At 33.9% G+C, this 21,577-nt stretch overlaps 1 protein-coding gene across 1 annotated transcript; it reads right to left on the reverse strand.

Annotated features, from left to right (window-relative positions):
• Positions 1-18,638: 18,638 nt before the first annotated feature.
• On the reverse strand, positions 18,639-20,276 carry LOC145585203 (uncharacterized). Its single transcript, XM_081641930.1, has 2 exons — positions 19,225-20,276; positions 18,639-18,950 (listed from the first exon to the last, which is right to left on the reverse strand). The coding sequence occupies exon 1, from the start codon at positions 20,274-20,276 to the stop codon at positions 19,272-19,274; it is 1,005 nt and encodes a 334-aa protein (XP_081498056.1). The 3' UTR covers positions 18,639-18,950; positions 19,225-19,271.
• Between the last annotated feature and the right edge of the window lie 1,301 nt (positions 20,277-21,577).

Below are 21,577 nucleotides of genomic sequence, written 5' to 3' on the forward strand. Positions count from 1 at the left end.
TCAGACAAGACACTTGAACACATATTTGTGTCATATACGGATTTTTAAGTCCAAACAATAGAGGTTCTGCATTTTTGCATTCGAGGGGTAATCTTTTTATTTTGTTAGTTTCCGTGTATAATAAAGCTCAATAGCCATTAAAATTCACAGTTGGATCAGAGATGGAGAGAAAGAGAGACAATTATTGATTGATTAAATATTTTACAACGAGTAAGTCAATATTCTCCAACTTTGTTAAAGGGATACAAAACATTGTCAAAAAGTTAAGAATCTTACGTACCAAAAGGAGAGTAACAATTTATTTTTTGACGAAAGAGTAACAATTTATTATGTCAACATGAACTTACAAAATAATATTACAAAATTGTACCCAAGCCATGCAGATCATGCAAAGCACTGGATTACAACTAGAGCACATGATATAATTATACAATTTTCCTTATACTAGTTCCTTTATTTATTAATTCATACAAAAATTTAAATCTCAAAGCAAAAAAAAAAAAAATTTTATATCATCTCAAGAATCTCATATTCTAGCTCCATCGACAAAGCTAAGATATGTCCTCCAATTTGTTTCACTACCTGTAAATTAAAAGATAAAAATAAATAAGTGTTAATATTATTCCGATTAAATGCTCAAAAGAATAATTGAACTTTAATTTGCATATTTTTCTTATATTTTGTTTTCTTAATTATGTAGTAGGGAGGTGAATAACATTTATTTTAGTGCGTACTAATTATAAACGCTTGTTAAGGGAAGTAGAAATATCATTGTTTCAAAGATACTTTAATGTCAAAGTTTCAGTCTTTATCCCAAGTTGTAATGTCGGAAACTTAAATATCTTATGCATGTAAAAAGCTAGTGAAATAATATGAAACTGACCTCATTGATCAAATTGAAACTTTTAGTAAGGGGGTGGAGGAGAAGCGTATATATAAGGGGAAGGAGTGGGATGGGAGACAGGTTTAGGATGCTCATGATGGAGATTTGTAGACCGGACTAGGTGATGGTGGGGACTTGTGAACTGGTGGAGACTTATAAACGGGGGTGGGAGGTGGGTACTCGTGAACAGGTGGAGACTTGTAAATTGGGGTGGGAGGTGGGTACTTGTGAACTGGTGGAGACTTGTAAACTGGGGTGGGTGAAGGGTATTTGTGCACCGGTGGTGACTTGTACACTGGGGTGGGTGGTGAGACTGGTGGAGACTTGTAAACTGGGGTGGGTGGTGGGTATTTATGCATTGGTGGTGACTTGTACACTGGAGTGGGTGGTGAGACTGGAGGAGACTTGTAAACTGGGGTAGGTGGTGGATATTCATGAACTGGTGGGGACTTGTAAACGGGAGTTGGTGGTGGATACTTGTGTACAGGTGGAGATTTGTACACTGGTGATGGTGTTGGATACTCGTGAACAGGTGGAGACTTGTACACAGGGGTGGGTGGTGGAGACTTGTACACAGGGGTGGGTGGTGGATATTCATGAACTGGGGGAGAGTTGTGGACGGGAGTTGGTGGTGGATACTTGTCTACAGGTGGAGACTTGTACACTGGTGATGGTGTTGGATACTCATGAAAAGGAGGAGGGGGAGATTTGTAAACCGGGGAAGGTGGTGGTGACTTGTAAGAAGGTGTGGTTGGTGGAGGTGAATAATGCTCCTTGGGTGGCTTCTCATGGTGGACCGGAGGTGGTGGGGAGGTGTAATGGTAGGCTGGTGGTGGTGGTGGAGAAGCATAAGTGTAATCAGCGTTGGTTAGTGAAGGCACACTCAATGAGACAAATGCCACTAATAGAGTGACTATAAGAGAAGATATCTTTCCCATGTTATTGTTTGATTTGAGAGCTGTTTTATCTTATGATTTTAGCTAAACATCTCAACCCCTTTATATAAGCTTATTTTTTACCATTTGAGTATTTGACCATACCTAGTGTAGTAATATATTTAACGGGATTAAAAAAAAAACACTTTTGACTAACATTACATCTCTTTATCAGTGTATTCAAATAGAATAGATTTGCTCACCGCTGTGTGAACACAATTTTAAAGAAAGAAAAAGGAAGAAATAATAATAAAGGGTAAAGAAGATGATAGTGGTCAATGATTATTAGTCGGTGAATTACTGAGCTTGATAGATGGCATATATATACTAACATTATTAATTTGGAAATTGATCCATCTACCATAATTTGATGAATCATATAAGTGTGGAAGATATATTAATGTATTTTCTTGTATATCTAATCATAATAATAAATTTTGTAATTTTGTATGAAAATACACAGATATTTAATTGTATCAACGAACTATATACATATACTCTATAATTTTGAAACTTATTTGGTGCATTAGCGCATAAGGGATCAGATCACTCTTCGCATATATACTAGTAGTAGTACTACTGAACAAACTGCAATTATCTGCAGTTTGATTCCAGAAAATGTAGAAGAAAAAGAATAGAAGAAACAGGGGAAGTGAGAGAAAGAGAAAGAATCTTAGAGAGAGAAAGTTAGGTAGAAACTTTATTATGTGAAAATGGTCTTGCCCCAATAACAGCTCATAAGAGCCTTTAAATAACAAATACAACTCACGCAATATGCGTGACTAAATTCTGTTAGGCTAAAACAGAATTCTAATCAATAACTAATTATTGAGGCTAATATACAAAGTGTACAGGAAGGTATTCTAACACCCCCCCCCCCCCCCCTCAAGAATGACTTGGGGAAGAAACACAAGGCCATTCTTGAGCATGAACATGATTGACCAAGCCAATCTTTGAAGCCAAAAACCTGTGTGATCAGACCCAAGTGGTTTGGTCATGATGTCAGCTAACTGTAAAGCTGATTTTACATGTTTCAAATGAAGAAAACCTGACTGCACATTCTCCCTGATGTAATGAACATCAATCTTCTGACTTTTACTTCTCATATGCTTCGTTTTCTCATGAAAACATGGGTTTTCTGCAATATGTATTGCAGAAACATTATCACAATACAATGTGATAGGAGTAGGAACAAGAATGTGCAGATCATAAAGTAGCCTTTCCAACCAAACAAGCTCATCTGCAGTGTGACTCATGCTGCGATATTCAGCCTCTGTAGAGCTTTTAGAAACCACTTTCTGTTTCTTAGTCTTCCAAGAAACAAGAGAATTGCCCAAGAAAACACAGTAACCTGTAAGAGATCTACCAGAATCAGAACAAGTTCCCCAATCAGCATCACTATATCATGTCAAAGTGAAACTGGAATTTGCAGGATAAAACAACCCCAAATTAAGAGTTCCTTTGAGATATTTCAAGACATGAATTGCAGCATCAAAATGTGGAACCCTTGGAGCACAAAGAAACTAGCTTAACTGTTGAACAACATAAGATATATCAGGCCTGGTCATATTGAGATATAGGAGTTTACCAATCAATCTTCTATATACCTCAGGATCAACAAGCAAGTCTCCATCATCCTTGCTTAATTTCAGTCCCTTAGACATAGGAAAGGAAGCTGGAATACAATTTTCTATATTTTGATCCCTTAAAAGATCCAAAATATATTTTCTCTGGTTTAACAGAATACCAGAAGCAGACCTTGAAACTTCAATACCCAAGAAATACTTCAATGCACCTAAATCTTTGATAGTAAAAGCACTGTGAAGACCAGCCTTCAGATCACATATCAACTGTGTATCATTTCCAGTAATAAGAAGATCATCAACATAAGCCACAACAACCACAAAAGAGTTGTCTCTCTTCAAAACAAACATAGAATAATCTTGCTTGGATTGAGTAAAACCCCAATTCACCAAATACTTGCTCAATTCCTTATTCCAACATCTAGATGCCTGTTTAAGACCATATATGGATCTGTTAAGCTTGCAGACTTGACCTGGTTTAGCTTTAGTATAACCAGGAGGAGGAGTCATGTACACTTCCTCATCAAGAAAACCATGCAAAAAAGCATTATTGATGTCAAGCTGCTGAATATCCCAATTGTTAACAGCAGCAATAGCCATAACCACTCTCACTGTAGTAAGCTTAGCAACAGGACTAAAAGTATGCTTATAGTCCTTACCAGAAATCTGCCTGTCACCCCTTGCTACAACCCTTCCTTTACATCTCTCAATATCTCCATTGGGTTTAAACTTAGTTTTATAAACCCATTTACATCCTATTGCCTTTTTACCAGGAGGTAACTCAGTAAGCTCCCAAGTATCATTTAGTTCTAGAGCTTGAAGCTCCTTTTCCATAGCCTCCACCCATTCTGGGTGATCCTTAGCTTGCTTATAAGAGGAAGGTTCAAAAGCTGTCAACACATTAGACAGACTATGCAGAGAATCTGAGTTCAAATGAGCTAATGAAGGCTCACTGTAAACATTAAAGGAAAAAGAAGGATCAGAACAAGTCTGATCAATGGTTTTGTGTTTAGGAAGGGTTAAAACAAAATCTTTGTATTTTGAAGGAAAAGTAGTAGGTCTAGTAGAAATTCTAGCAGGGATAGGAATCTCTGAAAATGATTCAGAAAAATCATTATCAGAATGAGAAGAAGGAATCCCAGAAACCAAGGGAATATCAGAAACAGGATCTGTAGAGTTTGGAGAAGAAAAAGAAGAAGAAGAAGAAGGAGAATTTGGAACAAATAAAGGAGGAGGTTGTGGAACAGGATGTGGAAAATTATTAGAATCCAAAGCAGGATTCACAAGAGGAAGAGAATGAGGAACACCAGAGACAGACACAGACTGTCCTTTGTAAGGAAATTCATTTTCCACAAAATGAACATCCCTACTCAAAACAACCTTGTGAGTATCAAGGTCATAGAGTTTGTAACCTTTTTGTGCATATGGATAACCAATGAAGATACATTTCTTAGATCTTGCTGCAAACTTGTCAGACAACTTCTGAGAAGGATAACACAAACATCCAAACACCCTCAAAGAACCATAGTCAGGCTGTTTCTTCAACAAAACTTCATGAGGTGACTTCCAACCCAAAACAGAACTAGGCAACATGTTGATAAGATAAGTAGCAGCTAACAAACAATCTCCCCAAAATTTATAAGGTAATCCAGCATGAAACCTTAAGGTTCTAGCAGTTTCCAACAAATGTTTGTGTTTTCTTTCCACTCTACCATTTTGCTGAGGATTTCCAGGCAAACTCTTTTGATGTACAATACCTTTCATAGCAAACAAAGTCCTACACTGTTCTTGTATGATCTCTGTACCATTGTCACTTCTAATGACTTTAACTCTCTTATTAAACTGAGTAAAAACATACTCCAAGAAAACAGCAATAGTAGAGTTAACCTGAGTTTTAGTATGTAACAAAAAAGTCCATGTAGTTCTAGAGTGGTCATCCAAAATAGTAAGAAAATAGAAAGCACCAGTCAAGGAAGGTCTTGAATATTTTCCCCATAAATCAATATGCACCAAATCAAACACCTCAGCAGCATGAGACTCAGACAAAGAATAGGGAAACTTGTGATGTTTTCCAAACACACATGCTTCACAGCTAAAATCAGAAGTATTATTACCAAGAGATGGAACTGTTAAATGCTTCAGAGTATTAAGAGAAGCATGACCTAACCTAGCATGAATAATTTCAGGACTAGGTTTTACAGAAGATGTGATAGTATTATTGACAGAAACAGGACAAAAAACAGATTTAACTGAAATAGGAAAAGAATAAGAAAACCTATATAAGCCTGAGTACCTTGTACCACCAGCTATCACTTGACTAGTTGTAAGGTCCTGAAAACAACAGGAATCTGACTCAAAAATTGCAAGTAATCTGTGACTATCAAGCAACTTTCCAACAGATAAGAGATTGTGTTTGAACTGAGGAATATAAAAGACATTCTTCAGAGTTATATGTTGGTTCAAAACTACATCTCCTATGTGTTTAACCAAATTAACAGTTCCATCAGGCAAAGATACTTTTATAGGATTTTCAAGTTGTTTAATAGAAGCAAATAAAGCCAAATTGGAAACCATATGATCTGTAGCTCCAGTGTCTATAATCCAAGAACTATGAGCAGAATTATGATTGAAAACATCAACATTAGAGACAGAAGTTATACCAGCAAAATTCACAGCAGCAGAAAGAGGATTATCAGGAGCAGAAGAAGTGCCTGACATCTGCATCATCCTCATAACCTCATTGTAAAGAGCTGAAGCCATAACTGGATCCACTCCACTAGCAACACCAGAAGTCATAGCTGGAACAGAAACACTTGATTCACCAGGAGCTTTGCCTAAGAGACCATCACCATCAGAAGAAGCATTTGCAGCAAATCTTGAACCAGACTGAATACCAGAATTGCCACGCTCCTTATTCCACCAATCTGGAAAACCATTCAACTTGAAGCACTGATCAATTGAATGTCCTTTCTTCTTACAATAATTGCAAATAGCATCACTCTTCTGTTTCTTGAAATCTTTCTTAAAATTCTGATAAACAGGCTTGGGAAAAGTCTTAGCAACCTGAAGAGCACTCATCTCAGGAATAACAACCTTCACATCATTCAACTTATTTTGTTGCTCCACCTGCTGCAAAATATGATAGGCCTTATGCACATGAGGCAAAGAATCAGCACTCAGCATATTAGTAATGACCTGATCATAAGAATTGTTCAAACCAGACAACAATTGCATCAACTTTTGTCGTTGATCATTCTCAAGAATCTTCTTGAGCATACCACAAGTACAATTCCTCATTGCAGCACAAGTACAATCCGGAAAACCTTCAAGAATCTGTAATTGATCCCAAATAGCCTTCAATCTACCAAAATACTCAGCAATTGAAGAAGAATCCTGCTGAGTTGAAGTCAAAGACATATGCAACTCAAACAATCTAGGAGCAGTAGTATGACCAAATCGCTCAACAAGTTCATTCCACAATTGAGTAGAAGAATTAACAAACATAAAACTCTCGGCCAAATTCTTATCCATTGAATTTAATAACCAAGACATTATCATGTAATCATTACGTATCCATTTTTGACGATCATCAGAATCTTCATCAGGAATTGGAAGAGTTCCATCAACAAATTGCAGTTTATTTCTAGCGATTAACGTCATTTTTACAGTTCTACTCCAATTCAAGAAGTTAGATCCAGTAAGAATATGATTACCTAATTGCATTCCTGGATGATCTCCATTGCTCAAGTAATAAGGATCGTTGAAATTGATTCCAGAAGAAGAACTAATACTCTGAGAAGAAGTTGCCATTGCATGCAATCAATCGCTCGAAATCGACCAAAAAATCCGCAAAATACGCGAAAAATGAACCAAACAAAAAAATAGGATATCAAAATCCAAAATAAGAACAAAGAATCGTCAAGAAATCAGGAAGAATTCAAGCTCCTTTGCTCTGATACCATGAACAAACTGCAATTATCTGCAGTTTGATTCCAGAAAATGTAGAAGAAAAAGAATAGAAGAAACAGGGGAAGTGAGAGAAAGAGAAAGAATCTTAGAGAGAGAAAGTTAGGTAGAAACTTTATTATGTGAAAATGGTCTTGCCCCAATAACAGCTCATAAGAGCCTTTAAATAACAAATACAACTCACGCAATATGCGTGACTAAATTCTGTTAGGCTAAAACAGAATTCTAATCAATAACTAATTATTGAGGCTAATATACAAAGTGTACAGGAAGGTATTCTAACAACTACTCGATTCTAGAATAATAAATATCACAATGTTTTATTAAAAAAACACCTTTTTTTTTTTTGAGGGATATTAAAAATAACCTTGTTGGTCATAGTTTTGAAATTAAAATGAATATGCTTGAAAACAATAAACTGATGAATTAAAATTAACATTGTATTGATATGAAAATAACGTGATGATTCATAAAATGTTATATAATTTAAAAAAATTAACATGAATTAAAAAAAAAAAACATGTTTGGTTGTTAAAAAAAAAAAACATGTTTGTTTATTTCAATAAAATATGTCATATATGATAATTCGGTCATGTTGTCATTTGTGATTTACGACATTTTTAAAAAAAAAAAAAAAAATTCTACATTGTAATTTGCTACTTTTTTTAAAATTAATGGCAAATTAAACCAATATCACACTTGAGTAAAAAAAGTAAATTACTATATCTCGCACGACAAAACAAAGCAACATTTTGTAATTATTACTACTATTAGAAGTGACGTAGTAATTGAAAGTTTGTGTTTTTGATAGAAGATTATTTATTACATATCATATTGTAGTGAAAAGCACAGTAATTTAGATTTAGCTTAAGTAAAGAAGGACGTTACTTTATCATATTTTTAGAAAAAGTGGTGAACAATATCAATATATATATTAAAGAGCAGTGACGAATCTTGGACTAAAAACTAACAATAATTAATCACTATGTCATAACTTTTTATATGCAATAAGTTATAATTAGCTATTTAAAAATACTTTGAGGAGCTAGGTCCTTGCACGCTCTTTTCAAATTAAACCTTTTCACTATAGAAACTATGAAAGAATGGTGTATCAACCTAATAACTTTAGCTTATATTGTCAAAGTGTGTTTGATAGGATTTTTACTAAACCATGGATCATAAAATCCATCTATTTTTTATGCGATTAAGTAGGATCATAAGATTCTAAAAACATTAAGATCATATGTATACAATCCAAATTGGTGACATATTTTTAATTGTGAAATCGTAAAATTATGATAAGATCCGGATCGAAATTTTAACAACTGTGTCATCAATATAATACTAAAGTTTGGAAGTTCTTGTAATTTTGTTTGATGCATGTGATTGTAATTTAGAGACGCTTGTATTGTAAATTTTTAATAAGGAAATAATTAAGTATGATTAATAGTAAATGTAGTACTTTCTGGAAGGAGCATTTACAATCTAATACGAAGTAAGTAATAACATTCTAACTAACTTATGCCATGAAATAATTTAATATAATTGCTTAGTTACGGGTCAATTTTACTTTCAACATTGTTTAATTTTTTTTAGGCAGTTTTCAGTACCTACTACTGTCGTATAGGAACAGTTTATTTATATATACATGAATTTGTTTATTAACCATTGACAATAATGTTGATTGTTGAACATTGGACTTTTAATTTACGCGTTTATCTGCCTCCTTTGAAACACAAATCCCCAAAAGAAACAATACAAGGAATGATGTAAATGGTTGAGATATTATTATTAGGTAAAGGTTAATAAGCGTCTTCAGAGCGTTAGATAAGAGAATTAAAAGTGAAAATATTAGAGTAAAATTAACATTAATTATACCGAAAGACGCGTGATTTTGTCATGCATACCTAACTTAATGCTCTTTCAACCAATAAAATTATTCATTAACTAACGCCCCGGAGCGCTCGTTAGCAAGATCCTATCCTTAATATAATACGGAGTAACGAGTAACTTATTAATAGGGGTCTTTTATCATTCAAATTTTTAAGCATGCGTCAAAGGTAAATAAGATGAAGAAAATAAAGCGCAAAAGTGATTAATGAATGCATGATTGGATCCTAAAGATATATGGAATTAAATAAAAGCACGCACAACAAAATGAAAGGGATTTGAAATTTTGAATAGATGGTGAATGTAATTTTCCTTAAAAAAAAATGGTAAATTAGAATGTATTCTATCACTGAAATTATTTTACTTATTATACTTATTATGACTTGTTTTATCTTGATAAAGTATTATTTCTTAAAAAAAAAAAAAAAAAAAAAAAACAAACTTAACCAAGTATTTGAACTTATTCACAAACTTTCAAATGTGACTGATTACTAAAATTTTCTTCGTGGAGGCGTATGTACCAAACATGGTACATCTAGCTAGTGATGGATGTATCTTATGGCAAGTGGGGTCAACTTGCATGAAAAAAAAAATCCTTTATATTTAAGTTTTTTTACTAAAAAATTGAGTTTTTTCTATTAAAATTTTCCACTTGACCCCATTAATATTTATCAAATGTATTTTGACCCTTAAATTTTTTTTCTAGATCCGCCACTGCATCCAGCCTTTTTAAATAACATACAACTGTTTTGTAAAGAACATGACATTCAGCTTTATGTCTTTTTTGTATATCTAAAGAATATCTGTAATATTAATAAAGAACATGATAATATTATATTTATTACATTTTAATAGTATGTTCTTTTCATTATAGCTATATTTCATTATATTTCTATAATACGTTCTTTTACGCTTTTTTTTTAATAATTTATGTACCATGTTTGGTACATACGCCTCCACAAACCACGTCAATTTTTTTTTTCTTCTTCTTTTGAAAGAATGGTCAGGGGTTACTCAGTTGGTCAGGGGTTGCTCGGTCAATCAAGGGTTACTTGGTAAGGGGTTACTCGTGTGTTAGCTAGACGTGACAAATGGGTCATTCGGGTCGGGTCACTTTCGGGTAGGGTAATTTTGGGTCAGCTAACATTCGGGTCGGGTATGGGTCGGGTCAGGTCGATTCGGGTTTCGGGTCAACTTCGGGTCAGGAATCGGGTCCAGTTCGGGTTTGGTCAATTTCGGGTCAGGTATGTTCGGGTCAGGTCAATTTCGGGTCAAGTATGTTCGGGTCATATTCGGGTCAGGTCAAAATCTGGTCGGGTCATATTCGGGTTGTTTCATTTGTAAATCAAACTCAAATCAATAATTTTATACGCAGTATATATTTTATTATTGTTATAATAAACACTACCAATTCAGTTTATGAGCTTATCTACGATTAAAGATAAACAATTTGAGTTATTTTTGGTACAAGACATTTTAATTTCAATTATAAAGTAATTTTAATTCAGGACATTTCGTGTATCGGGCTTGTTCGGGTCAATTTCGGGTATCGGTTCTGTTCGGATCAAACAATTCGGGTCAATTTCAGGTCGGGTGAGTTCGGGTGTCGGTTAGGATCGGGTCAACTCCATTTTCAGGTCGGCTATGGGTCGGTTCGGGTCAATTTCGGGTTTCGGGTTATTTTCGGGTCAATGTTTTTGGGTCATGGGTTAAGTCATTCGGGTCGGGTCATCGGGTCTAGGTCAGGATTGCCAGATCTAGTGTTAGCTGACCACATACAAAAGTTATTGGAACTTATTTTGTTGTATATTGAACATTGATGACTTATATCATACTCCCTCCGTCCCTAAATAACATTCCTCCTTTCCATTTTTGGTATTCCAAAATTACATTCCTCCTTTCTATCTTTGGTAAGTTTTTTTTAGTAAATCAACTCTCTTTTTTTGTTTTATATTTAATGCTTTCTCACTCATCCTTACCTAATCTCACTCATAATCCTTGTGCCAAATTACAATGAATATGATTGGTTAAAAATTTTCAATTAGGAGCATGTGATTGGTCCTTTTTTTTTGCAAAGGATTGATGACATGCCATGACATGTCATGAGTAATAACTATTCTATCTTTGTACTTCCCATTGCATTATCTAATTATTGTTATTTGTCTTATTCTTCTCTCCTTAATTCCCGTGTAAATTTCCAAACAGGAATGTAATTTAGGGACGGAGGGAGTAACTTATTTCTCCTAAATTTATCTTATATTAACATTTTTTTTTTTTTTTTTTTTTTTTTTTTTTTTTTTTTTTTGAAATGATTGAATATTAGTTTGATATAAGTAACGAAGCCTCAAACTCTAGAATATATATAGAGACATTTTCCTTGCGTATAAATTACAACATTTGATTAAAGAGAATTGTGTGAATTTTCTAAAAACCTAAACATGATTAAGGATATATACTTTAAATTCAAGAAATGGATAGCAAGTAAGTCACATTTCTTGAGTTTTCCAGATGTAAAGTGTCTCATAATCTATAATCTAGAATTTGATACTTGTTGTAAAAAAAAAAAATATATAAATAAATAAAAAAAAAACTTTAAAGTCTTACTAAAGTTCCCCTAATCAATAATTAACTTGAAAATTTTATGAATTAGATACTTTAAAGTCTTACTAGAGTCGCCCTCATGCATCTAGATACTTCGTAAATACCTTGAAACTTTTTTTTTTCTCCAATAATTAAGCTTTAATTAAAGAGAAACTTTCATATTAACATGAAAATAATGGTTAGATTGAAGTCCTAAGATGTACTGTAAAGTGAACCTTAACTAAAAGATGGTTTTATAGACTTCACGAAGGAAACTAGATACATAATTGAGAATTCATAGGTATTCCAGTACGCCAAAATGAGAAAAAGAGGTTATATGTATGAATGTATCACATTTCATATTATGTACTTCATCCGTTTAGATAACACGTTTTGACTTTTGACACGGTTAGTTATGAGGATCTTATTAGATTCAATTCGTTTCAATGTGTACTAAATTAAAATTAAATTTTTAGTATTTTTTTCAAAAATATGATTAAAGATAATTTCGGTTAAATTTTTACACTAATAAACATGATTAAATTAAAGATAAGTGTAATCTAATTTGGTTCGACGGAAGTATGTCATTATGAATTGCTAGTATTATTACCATTATTAGCGAGACTTTTATAGAAAAAAAAAGTCGAATTAAAAGGGTATTATAACAAAAATCTTACTATCATTATACTGTATATATGCTAAAGTGCTTGATTGCAATAAGAATACTATTTTCTATATATTATATTGCTATTTAGGTTTTTATACTATTCGTGCAATCACACTCTACCCTTTGAATATTTAATGACACCTATCAATTTGGTATTCGGTTAAAAAAACAAGGGAGAAAAAAAAAAAAAGCTTACTTGTTGGGAATATAGGAAAATATATTATTGTGATATATTTTTCATAGATTTTATGATATTATTTAGGAGAAAATAATATATCTTTTGTGATATTTTAAGATAAAAATTAGGTTTACGTATTAATATTGAAGTATTATCTTTTATTGATTAGATACGGGTTTGAGCCGCACCCGTCACGAGAGAGTGCAAGTCCACCACTTTACAACATTAAGGAGGTTCTACCTCAAAATCATATGACAATGCGGGGAGTAGCCCCTTAACCTTATATTGTGGTGGTAACTCTTGAATTCTTTCAATGTAGGATTCCATTACCACTACACTCCCCCTTTAGTGTTTTAGAGTGGGACAAGAGAATGCTCACATGTGGATTGTTCCTGGGCTCAATACTCCCCCTCACATGTGAGCCGTCCATAATTTTTTGGCCCAATATACTTTAGCCATTAAGACCCCAATCGTAAGATTGTGGGCCTGACTATGATATCATGTTAGATACGGGTTTGAGCCGCACCCGTCACGGAATAGTGCAAGTCCATCACTTTACAAGACCAAGGAGTTTCTACCTCAAAACCATATGGCTAAGGACTATAATGTGTGCAATACATTGATTGAGCAAAAAATTGTTCAAGAAGTACTTAATGTGATCATATTAGCGTATTGCTTAATTATTTAAGTTAATATATTGTTAAATACTATTCTAGATTTCTAGATTGTAACCACGGTAAAGAGAGAGCCCACTTCATAAGTTCAAGGAGGTTTTATCTCAAAATTCTTGGCATAAGAGGATTAGCCCCTTAGCTTTATACGGAGTAAAGTGTTTAATTATCTTATCTTTTCTCAGTGGATGATTCTACTGTGTCAATTTTTAAAAAAGGACACCATAACATGCTAATGTGGCATGCTGTAATTGGTCAATTTTTCATTTATTTTTAAAAATCAAATTCACGTATGTATTATTGTAAATACATGTATTTTTGTAAAAAAAATACAAAATTATAATATTGAATTTTTTAAAATTATTTTCGAATAGGCTTGAGTGCTTCCATGAATGAACCTTCGAGGTCTTCAATTGGAGCACAATTCGAAATTGTTGTTTCGATTGGAGGGCGAAATTGTTGTGATTGGATAGCGAATTGCTGTAATTGATGGTGGATTGGAGGTTCTAGTTGTCACGTTTTGGTGTTGTGGATGAAGCGTGGATTGAAGGTGGTGGTTATTGCTGCGATTGGAGGCCGGGATTGTTGTCATTGGGTAGCCAATTGCTGTAATTGATGGTGGAATGGAGGTTGACGGTGGACTGAAGGTGGCGGTGGTTGCTGGCTGGTGACGGAAAATGCTGCTATTGTGGGTTTGCGAGTAGGCGGTGGTGATAGATTACAGGGCTGAACTGGACGTTGGTGGTGATAGATTTCGGAGCGGTGGGTTAATTGATTGTGGGGCAATGGAGTAGTGGCCTGGTGGTTGTTGTAGACTTGTAGCGGTGCGGTGGAGGGCTACTGGTGGCTGATGTGATTTTCGACGGTTGGAGGTGGTTGTTCTGCTTGTAGGTGGTGCAGCGATGAGTTGCTGGTTGGGTTGCGCCGTTGCAGGCGGCTGGTAGTCTAGTTTGGGAGTTGATGTTGGTGGCTTGGTGCGGTGAAAGCATGGGCATAAAGGGATTTTCATAATTTATTATTATGTTTTACCTGTATTAAAAAGAATACGTAATATAAATACAATTTTAATACATTATGAATACAAAAAATAATTCAAAATTAAAATCAAAATAATAAACATGGGCCAATCAGATTTCGCCACGTCAGGTGCCTTTTTTTTGAAGAATGACACTGTACAATTTTTATTTCTCAATATATGAAACGCTTACATGTACTATTTGGAGAGCCTACTTCAACAATTCCCCCATGTGTTGTTTGGAGAAAATGATTATTTATTTATTTTTTTTAAGGGAGAAAATAATGTTGCTAGATGTACGGTCTTAATCAAAACTAATTGATTATGGCCATATCATCATCATCTAATCTTTGTTATGATTGACAATAACGAACATCAAGTTGGTGAATCACACTCGATTTTCTTCAAGCAGGAACATTATTTCAGACATCAAATTAAAATTGATAAGTTTGTTAAATTGTTAGGCAGATTTTGAATAATGCACGCAGGAAATTATTGGATATAATCGCAATCGTTCGTCGGCATACCCCACAGGCCACAGTTTAATTAAGCTTAGATTTGATTTGCTATAGTAAAGTTTATTAAAATCACGTGGGAACCACAAAAATCATGATTCTTGTTCTTTATTTTCTTGCAATTGTGATAATTTTAGTCCACATGTCAAAAATGGATTCGGTCGAAATTACCCTATAACAATGATAGAAAAAATGGGTGGTCCAGAATAAGGTAAGGCCTGTTCTCATTGACTGAAATGAGCTGAATTGAATATTTTACAAGAGAAGGAAATTAGGAGCTGAATTGAACTGAACTTATTAAAGCTGAACTGAAATGAACTGAATTGAAAATAATTTGTTGAGAACATAGCCTAAGTTTTAGAATTTGGAACACAATGTTATCAATCTGAATCATAACACTAGTAAATTTGAAGTTATTGTTACACATCTTACTGACATACATATACATGCTTTGTGGAAAAATGATTAGAAAAGATACATAAATAAATGAATTCAAATAATGTTATCAATGATTATAACGGTATAATTTATACTTTATTGTTTAATTAACGTGTATATTTTTGTAATTAATTCTCTAAATAAAATGTAAAGTAAATATACATTTGTGTGCTAACAACATATTCAATTAATAAAATCACATCGTCCTTAGTTTCCAAGTGGCTCATAGAGCCTCATATTACCTTAGTAAGTTGTCTAGCTAGCCGATTACATTTGGTTGAATTGTTGATCATCCATGATCCATGTCAAGTCATATTTATTGTCACCTTTTTTTTAAGCAATGAAGTATTTAATCCACAGGACTCGAAGTAGGCCACGAAAAATTTATGTACATTTTTTTTTTTTGTATTTGTATTTGTATTTGTTTATAATCATCACTAGCTATTAGCTTGTCGTTTGATGGAAATGGATTTGTATGTAAATTTGGAAAGAAAATTAATGTTCATTCCCATGATTCCATGATCATTCAAGATGCATGATCCCCCAATTTGACCTGACCACTTTTTACATAAATTTTCATTCCACCTAATATCACTTTTCAAGTGGCAATGAATGTTAATGAAAAAAAAAAAAATAAAAATTATGAAAAAACACATGTTTAGGCTATGAGATTGGAACGTGACTGTGTTCCTATGGAGATTATAGGCTGTTTAATTACCCAAATAAAATTAACTTATACTTCATTTCCATTACCACAATTTATATTACGACAGGCTACTTAACCTAGCTTCGATTATTTCTAACAGTGGGATTGGTCCTACAAAATAAATTAGCCTGAAGTTCATCATAATGTTATGTACTTCATTCTGCATACAGCCAAAATAAAAACTCTGCAGAAGAACAAAGTTGGTACCTCAGGTTAGATTATCATCGATTCAAATACACGAAAAACTTACCATCCAATAAAAGGGATTCATTATATCATGCATTACAATTGTCCAAAAAATAGGTTTCTTCCAAAAGTGGGTTAGTTGTATAAGTTAATGTTTTAATATGGTTTCATTTTGAGTCCTAGTTAATTGTTATCCTGGTGAACAATTCATTCCATTTCGAGGAATTAGATAATTCAGAAGATATTTTAATCCTTTCTCCTTTTTTTTTCCTTATATGTTTAAGGCGTGAGTCTAATTCAAAGGTCGTACTTCAAAAATTGAGACATTGAGTGTAGTGTTAATTTCATGCTATATTACTATATCTCCATTTTTCTAACCAAAAAAAAATGCAAGTTTAGATTTTGATTTGTATGAACATAATAATTTAACATGATTTAGACATCAGAATTAACACCTCTAGGAAAATAGGAGTAACTCTAAGTAAGAATAATATAAACAAAGATTCATCATCTTATGGCCTGTTTGGTAAGTGTCCGTTTATAAATGATGATAGTAAAAGTGAATACGTATAATATATTTGTAAGAAAAGTAATTGTCCATTCTCATGGTAACATAATGTTGGTTTACTATAACATTTTTCACAAATTCTTATATGTAATTGGCCACACAGTAAGGTCAACTATTATAGGGGTTACTCGGTTAGCGTTATAGGGGTTACTTGGTTAGTGCTACAAGGGTTACTTGGTCAATGTTATAAAGGTTACTTGGTCAATGTTATAAGGGGTTACTTTATTTTTTTACAACCAGCAGTCACACACAAGACAGACTGTAACATTATTTGTTGAAAAGGTTTTGCGCGAGACTGTTTCACGTAAATCCAGTTTATAATGCACACACCCATCCGACCTAGGAAAGACGGCGAAAGAAAGGCCAGAAGCATTATCGAAGAAGACGATCCAGATGATGATGATGAAGGTGCCGCAAAGAAGACGATTCAGATGATGATGATGGAGGTGCCGCCGTTGACATAGGAAGATCGAAGCATATAGAAGTAGGATCGAAGCATATAGAAGTAGGATCGAAGAAGACAATCCAGATGTTGATGAAGAAGGTGCCGCTAAGAAGACAATTCAGATGATGATGAAGGTGCCGACTGCCGACTATAAGAATTGGAAAAGCTTTGATGATTTTCCATTGAGTAGTACGAGCCATTAAATAGGCTTACTGAGGTAACAAACTAAAGTAAGATAATTACAAGCTAATTAATAAAAGCAGAAGATAATTACATAAAAGCATACATATCTACATCTAGCAACCAAGTGATAAGCACTGACTATAGTAACAATATATGATAAACGTAGTAGTAGCTATAACAACTGGATGATTTATCTTCAACACCGACGTGCCGCCATTGACGTACAAGCACGGTGAGTGATTCTTTAGCCATCGAAAACTCCGCCATTGGTGCAACACCTTCATCACGAGGAAATTTTGTCTAATATCTGATCAATATCATCTAATATCTGACCAATATTATCTAATATCGGACCAATATCATCTAATTTTTGACACTTTTAATCTAATATCTGATATTTATAACTTAATATCTGACCATTATTATCTAATTTCTGACAATTAAGATTTTTTTTCCCTATTTGTATGACTAAACTCACGTTAGTCCGTTCTACACAATACTTTTTCTTATATGTTATCTTGGCTTTTCTGTCTTCACAAATTTCATTGTCATCGGTTGCCAATTTGGGGTTGGTATTGGGTTGTCGGTGGTAGATTGAAAATGGACAATTATGAAGAAAAACACAATTTTAGAGATGAGATTGTATGACTAATGATCATTAACATGCTACTTGGCTAGCTAAGTACACACTGATGAATTAGGCCGATATTTGCGTTCTTGTACAATTATTACTCTCCTTAATTATTGTTAGTTCGATTTTCTTTTTTTAAGTCAAATTTCAACAATTTTGAGAATGAATTTCCACTGATTATAAGAAAAAAACTATTAAATATATAGTCATGAGAAGTTAAAAAAAAGATTAATTATAACCTATATATATATATATATATATAGAAGTATATCTAAAAAACATTGATCGATTTTTTATAATCTTATTTTTACTCAATGTATAAGATGTTCATTGTTAAACTTGTTTTTGGCGAATCATGAAAAACCATGGTACAAGCAATAAGCTAAGAGAGTACTTCTTTGAGACAATTATTTTGTGAGTGTTTTTTGTCAATGATATTCTTTCCCCCTTTGTAAAAAAGGGTAAAACTTTGTTAGAAAACTAAGCTAGGAAACCACGTACCAAAAGGAAGAAAACGTACACTTCATGTAAACACAGTAACTTTTAGGCTATTATTCTATATAATTCTTGAAATTAAACATCAACTTGAGTACTATAATTGAACTTTGTAATTTATTTTATTAATACTATTCTTGATAAGAAAAATACAAAATTATATATCCAAGCCATCTCAATTATGCCCCATGCCATGCAAAGCATTGAGTTACAACTAGAGCACATGATCCAAATAATTTTACAAACTTTTTCCTGGTAATAACATTATTTCTTTTATTTAAAATAAAGGTTCCAAAATCTCTAAGCAATCGACAAGCTTTATATATTATCTCAAGGATTATAAATTCTTGCTCTTTCGACAAAGATAGGTCCTCTACTTTGACTTTCTCTTGTTGGTTGTGAAGAAACTTTTCACCTGTAAAATTTTGAAACAGTAAAAATTAGTATTCATTATTAATGCTCAAAAAGAAATTTTATTTGCATATTTTGTTTTGGCAATTATTGGAAAAGGTTAAATGACAAACATTTCAACCTAGTAATAGTAATAAAGATGATTTAACGTCCACATGTAAATTATGTAATATGCATGATATCTTATGCACTTTATGTCATTTTCTCACGTCGTAACATAGGAACATTAAATTTCTTATGCATGTGAATACTAGTGAATGAAGTTTTATGAAACTAACCTTGGCAGAATAATATTTGTCACTAATTAAAGTGAAACTTTTGTTTTTTAGTAGTGATATGGGGGTGGAGGAGAAGTGTAGACATAGGGAGGAGTAGGATGCATTGGTGGAGATTTGTGGACTGGAGTAGGAGATGGATACCCATGAGCAGGTGATGGTGGAGACTTGTGGACAGGTGGAGATTTGTAAACCGGGGAAGGAGGTGGGTACTTGTGTATCGGTGGAGATTTGTAAACTGGAGTGGGTGGTGGGTATTCATGAACTGGGGGAGACTTGTAAACTGGGGTGGGTGGAGGATACTTGTGAACAGGTGGAGACTTGTAAACAGGGGTGGGTGGTGGGTACTTGTGAACTGGTGGAGACTTGTAAACAGGGGTGGGTGGTGGGTACTCATGGACGGGTGGAGACTTGTAAACTGGAGTGGGTGGTGGGTACTTGTGCACCGGTGGTGACTTGTAGACTGGGGTGGGTGGTGGGTATTTGTGAACTGGTGGAGACTTGTACACTGGTGTGGGTGGTGGATACTCATGAACTGGTGGAGACTTGTAAACTGGGGTGGGTGGTGGGTATTTGTGAACTGGTGGAGACTTGTAAACTGGGGTGGGTGGTGGGTACTCGTGAACAGGTGGTGACTTATACACCGGGGTAGGTGGTGGATACTTGTGAACTGGGGGAGATTTGTACACTGGTGTGGGTGGTGGGTATTTATGAACCGGGGGAGACTTGTAAACAGGAGTTGGTGGTGGATACTTGTGTACGGGTGGAGACTTGTACACAGGTGATGGTGTTGGATACTCATGAACAGGAGGTGGTGGAGATTTGTAAATTGGGGAAGGTGGTGGTGACTTGTAAGTAGGTGTTGTCGGTGGAGGTGAATAATGCTCCTTGGGTGGCTTCTCGTGGTGGATCGGAGGTGGTGGGGAGGAGTAATGGTAGGCTGGTGGTGGTGGAGAGGAATATGTGTAATCAGCTGTGGTTAGTGAAGGCACGCTCAATGAGACAAACACTACTAGAGTGGCTACAATAGAAGCCATTCCTCCAAACTTTCCCATGTTTATGACTGATTAGAGAAAGGATTTTTGTTATGCTTCTAGCTCTAGATTTCAATACCTTATATAAGCTAGTTTTTTTTACCATATGACCCACCTAACATCTATAGTAAACCGGGGGGAAAAAAGAAAAAGTTACCATAAAAATAACAACTTTAGAATAGTCTCTTTATCAGGAAATAGATAAGAGATAGATTTGCTCACCGTTGTGTGAACACAGTATCTAACGAAAGAAAATACTCATGTACTCGGTGGTATACGTACGTAGTCAATGATTAGTCGGTGAATATTGTTATATTGATGAGAACGTATATAAATACTACACATCATCAAGCTAAGTTTGGTCTAGTAATAAGAATTGTACCTTCTAAATCCGAGTTTGGAGGTTCAATCCCCATCAGAGACACTTTGAGGTTGGGGATCCCCCCCTCCCCCCGGTCTTCCACTCTCAAAGTTTTTGACCCTTAAATATCAGATAAGAAAAACTGTGAGGGTTGAGGTACGGTCAGGGTCCTTCTCCCATCGTATAAATTAGACCCTTTTACGTACTATATCTCGGTTACACTCGGGGAAAAAAAAAGTATTAGTAATAATTATAATTATAAATCACTTGTTACTAACCAAACTCATCTAATGTTTATTTTTTATTTTTTTTTATTTTTTGGGAAAAAACTCATCTACTATTACATAATAATAATAATAATAATAATAATAATAATAATAATAATAATAATAATAATCTGTGAGCTAAAAAGAATGTCCGAATATTTTTTAAGAATATTGTACATATATTTTTGACATTAACTCCCACATTTGCTTTGTGAGCTAAAGGATGTAAGAACATTTTTAAGAATATTGTATTTTATTGACATTGGCTAGAACAGAACCAACTCTCACATTTTCTTTGAGAGCTAAAGGATGTTAGAATATTTTTAAGAACTTTGTAATTTTTTCTTCTTCTTGTTTTTACATTGCCTAGAGTAAAATCTCATATCTGCTGAAGAAGTGAACAAATTAGTACGACAAAGGATTGAAATTAAACTTCCTCAAAAAAAAAAAAAAAAAAAAAAAAAAAAAATGAAATTAAACATTATTTTGTAATTTATAGCTAGGCGTTGCGTAATATTCGAAACATTTGTGTTCCGACAGAAAATGATCAATCGTGTATCTTGTTATAGAAGTACATTAAATATACTTCTTAGGTATTAGTTTGAAATTTGTATGGTTAAAATAAGGACGTACGTATATGTGAAAGAAATGATGGATGCGTCTAGGGCACCACCAAGTTACGGCGAAGGGCATAG

The sequence above is a fragment of the Chenopodium album genome, chromosome 16 (genome assembly GCF_948465745.1).
Source record: "Chenopodium album chromosome 16, dcCheAlbu1.1, whole genome shotgun sequence".
In the NCBI taxonomy this organism is placed as follows: domain Eukaryota; kingdom Viridiplantae; phylum Streptophyta; class Magnoliopsida; order Caryophyllales; family Amaranthaceae; genus Chenopodium; species Chenopodium album.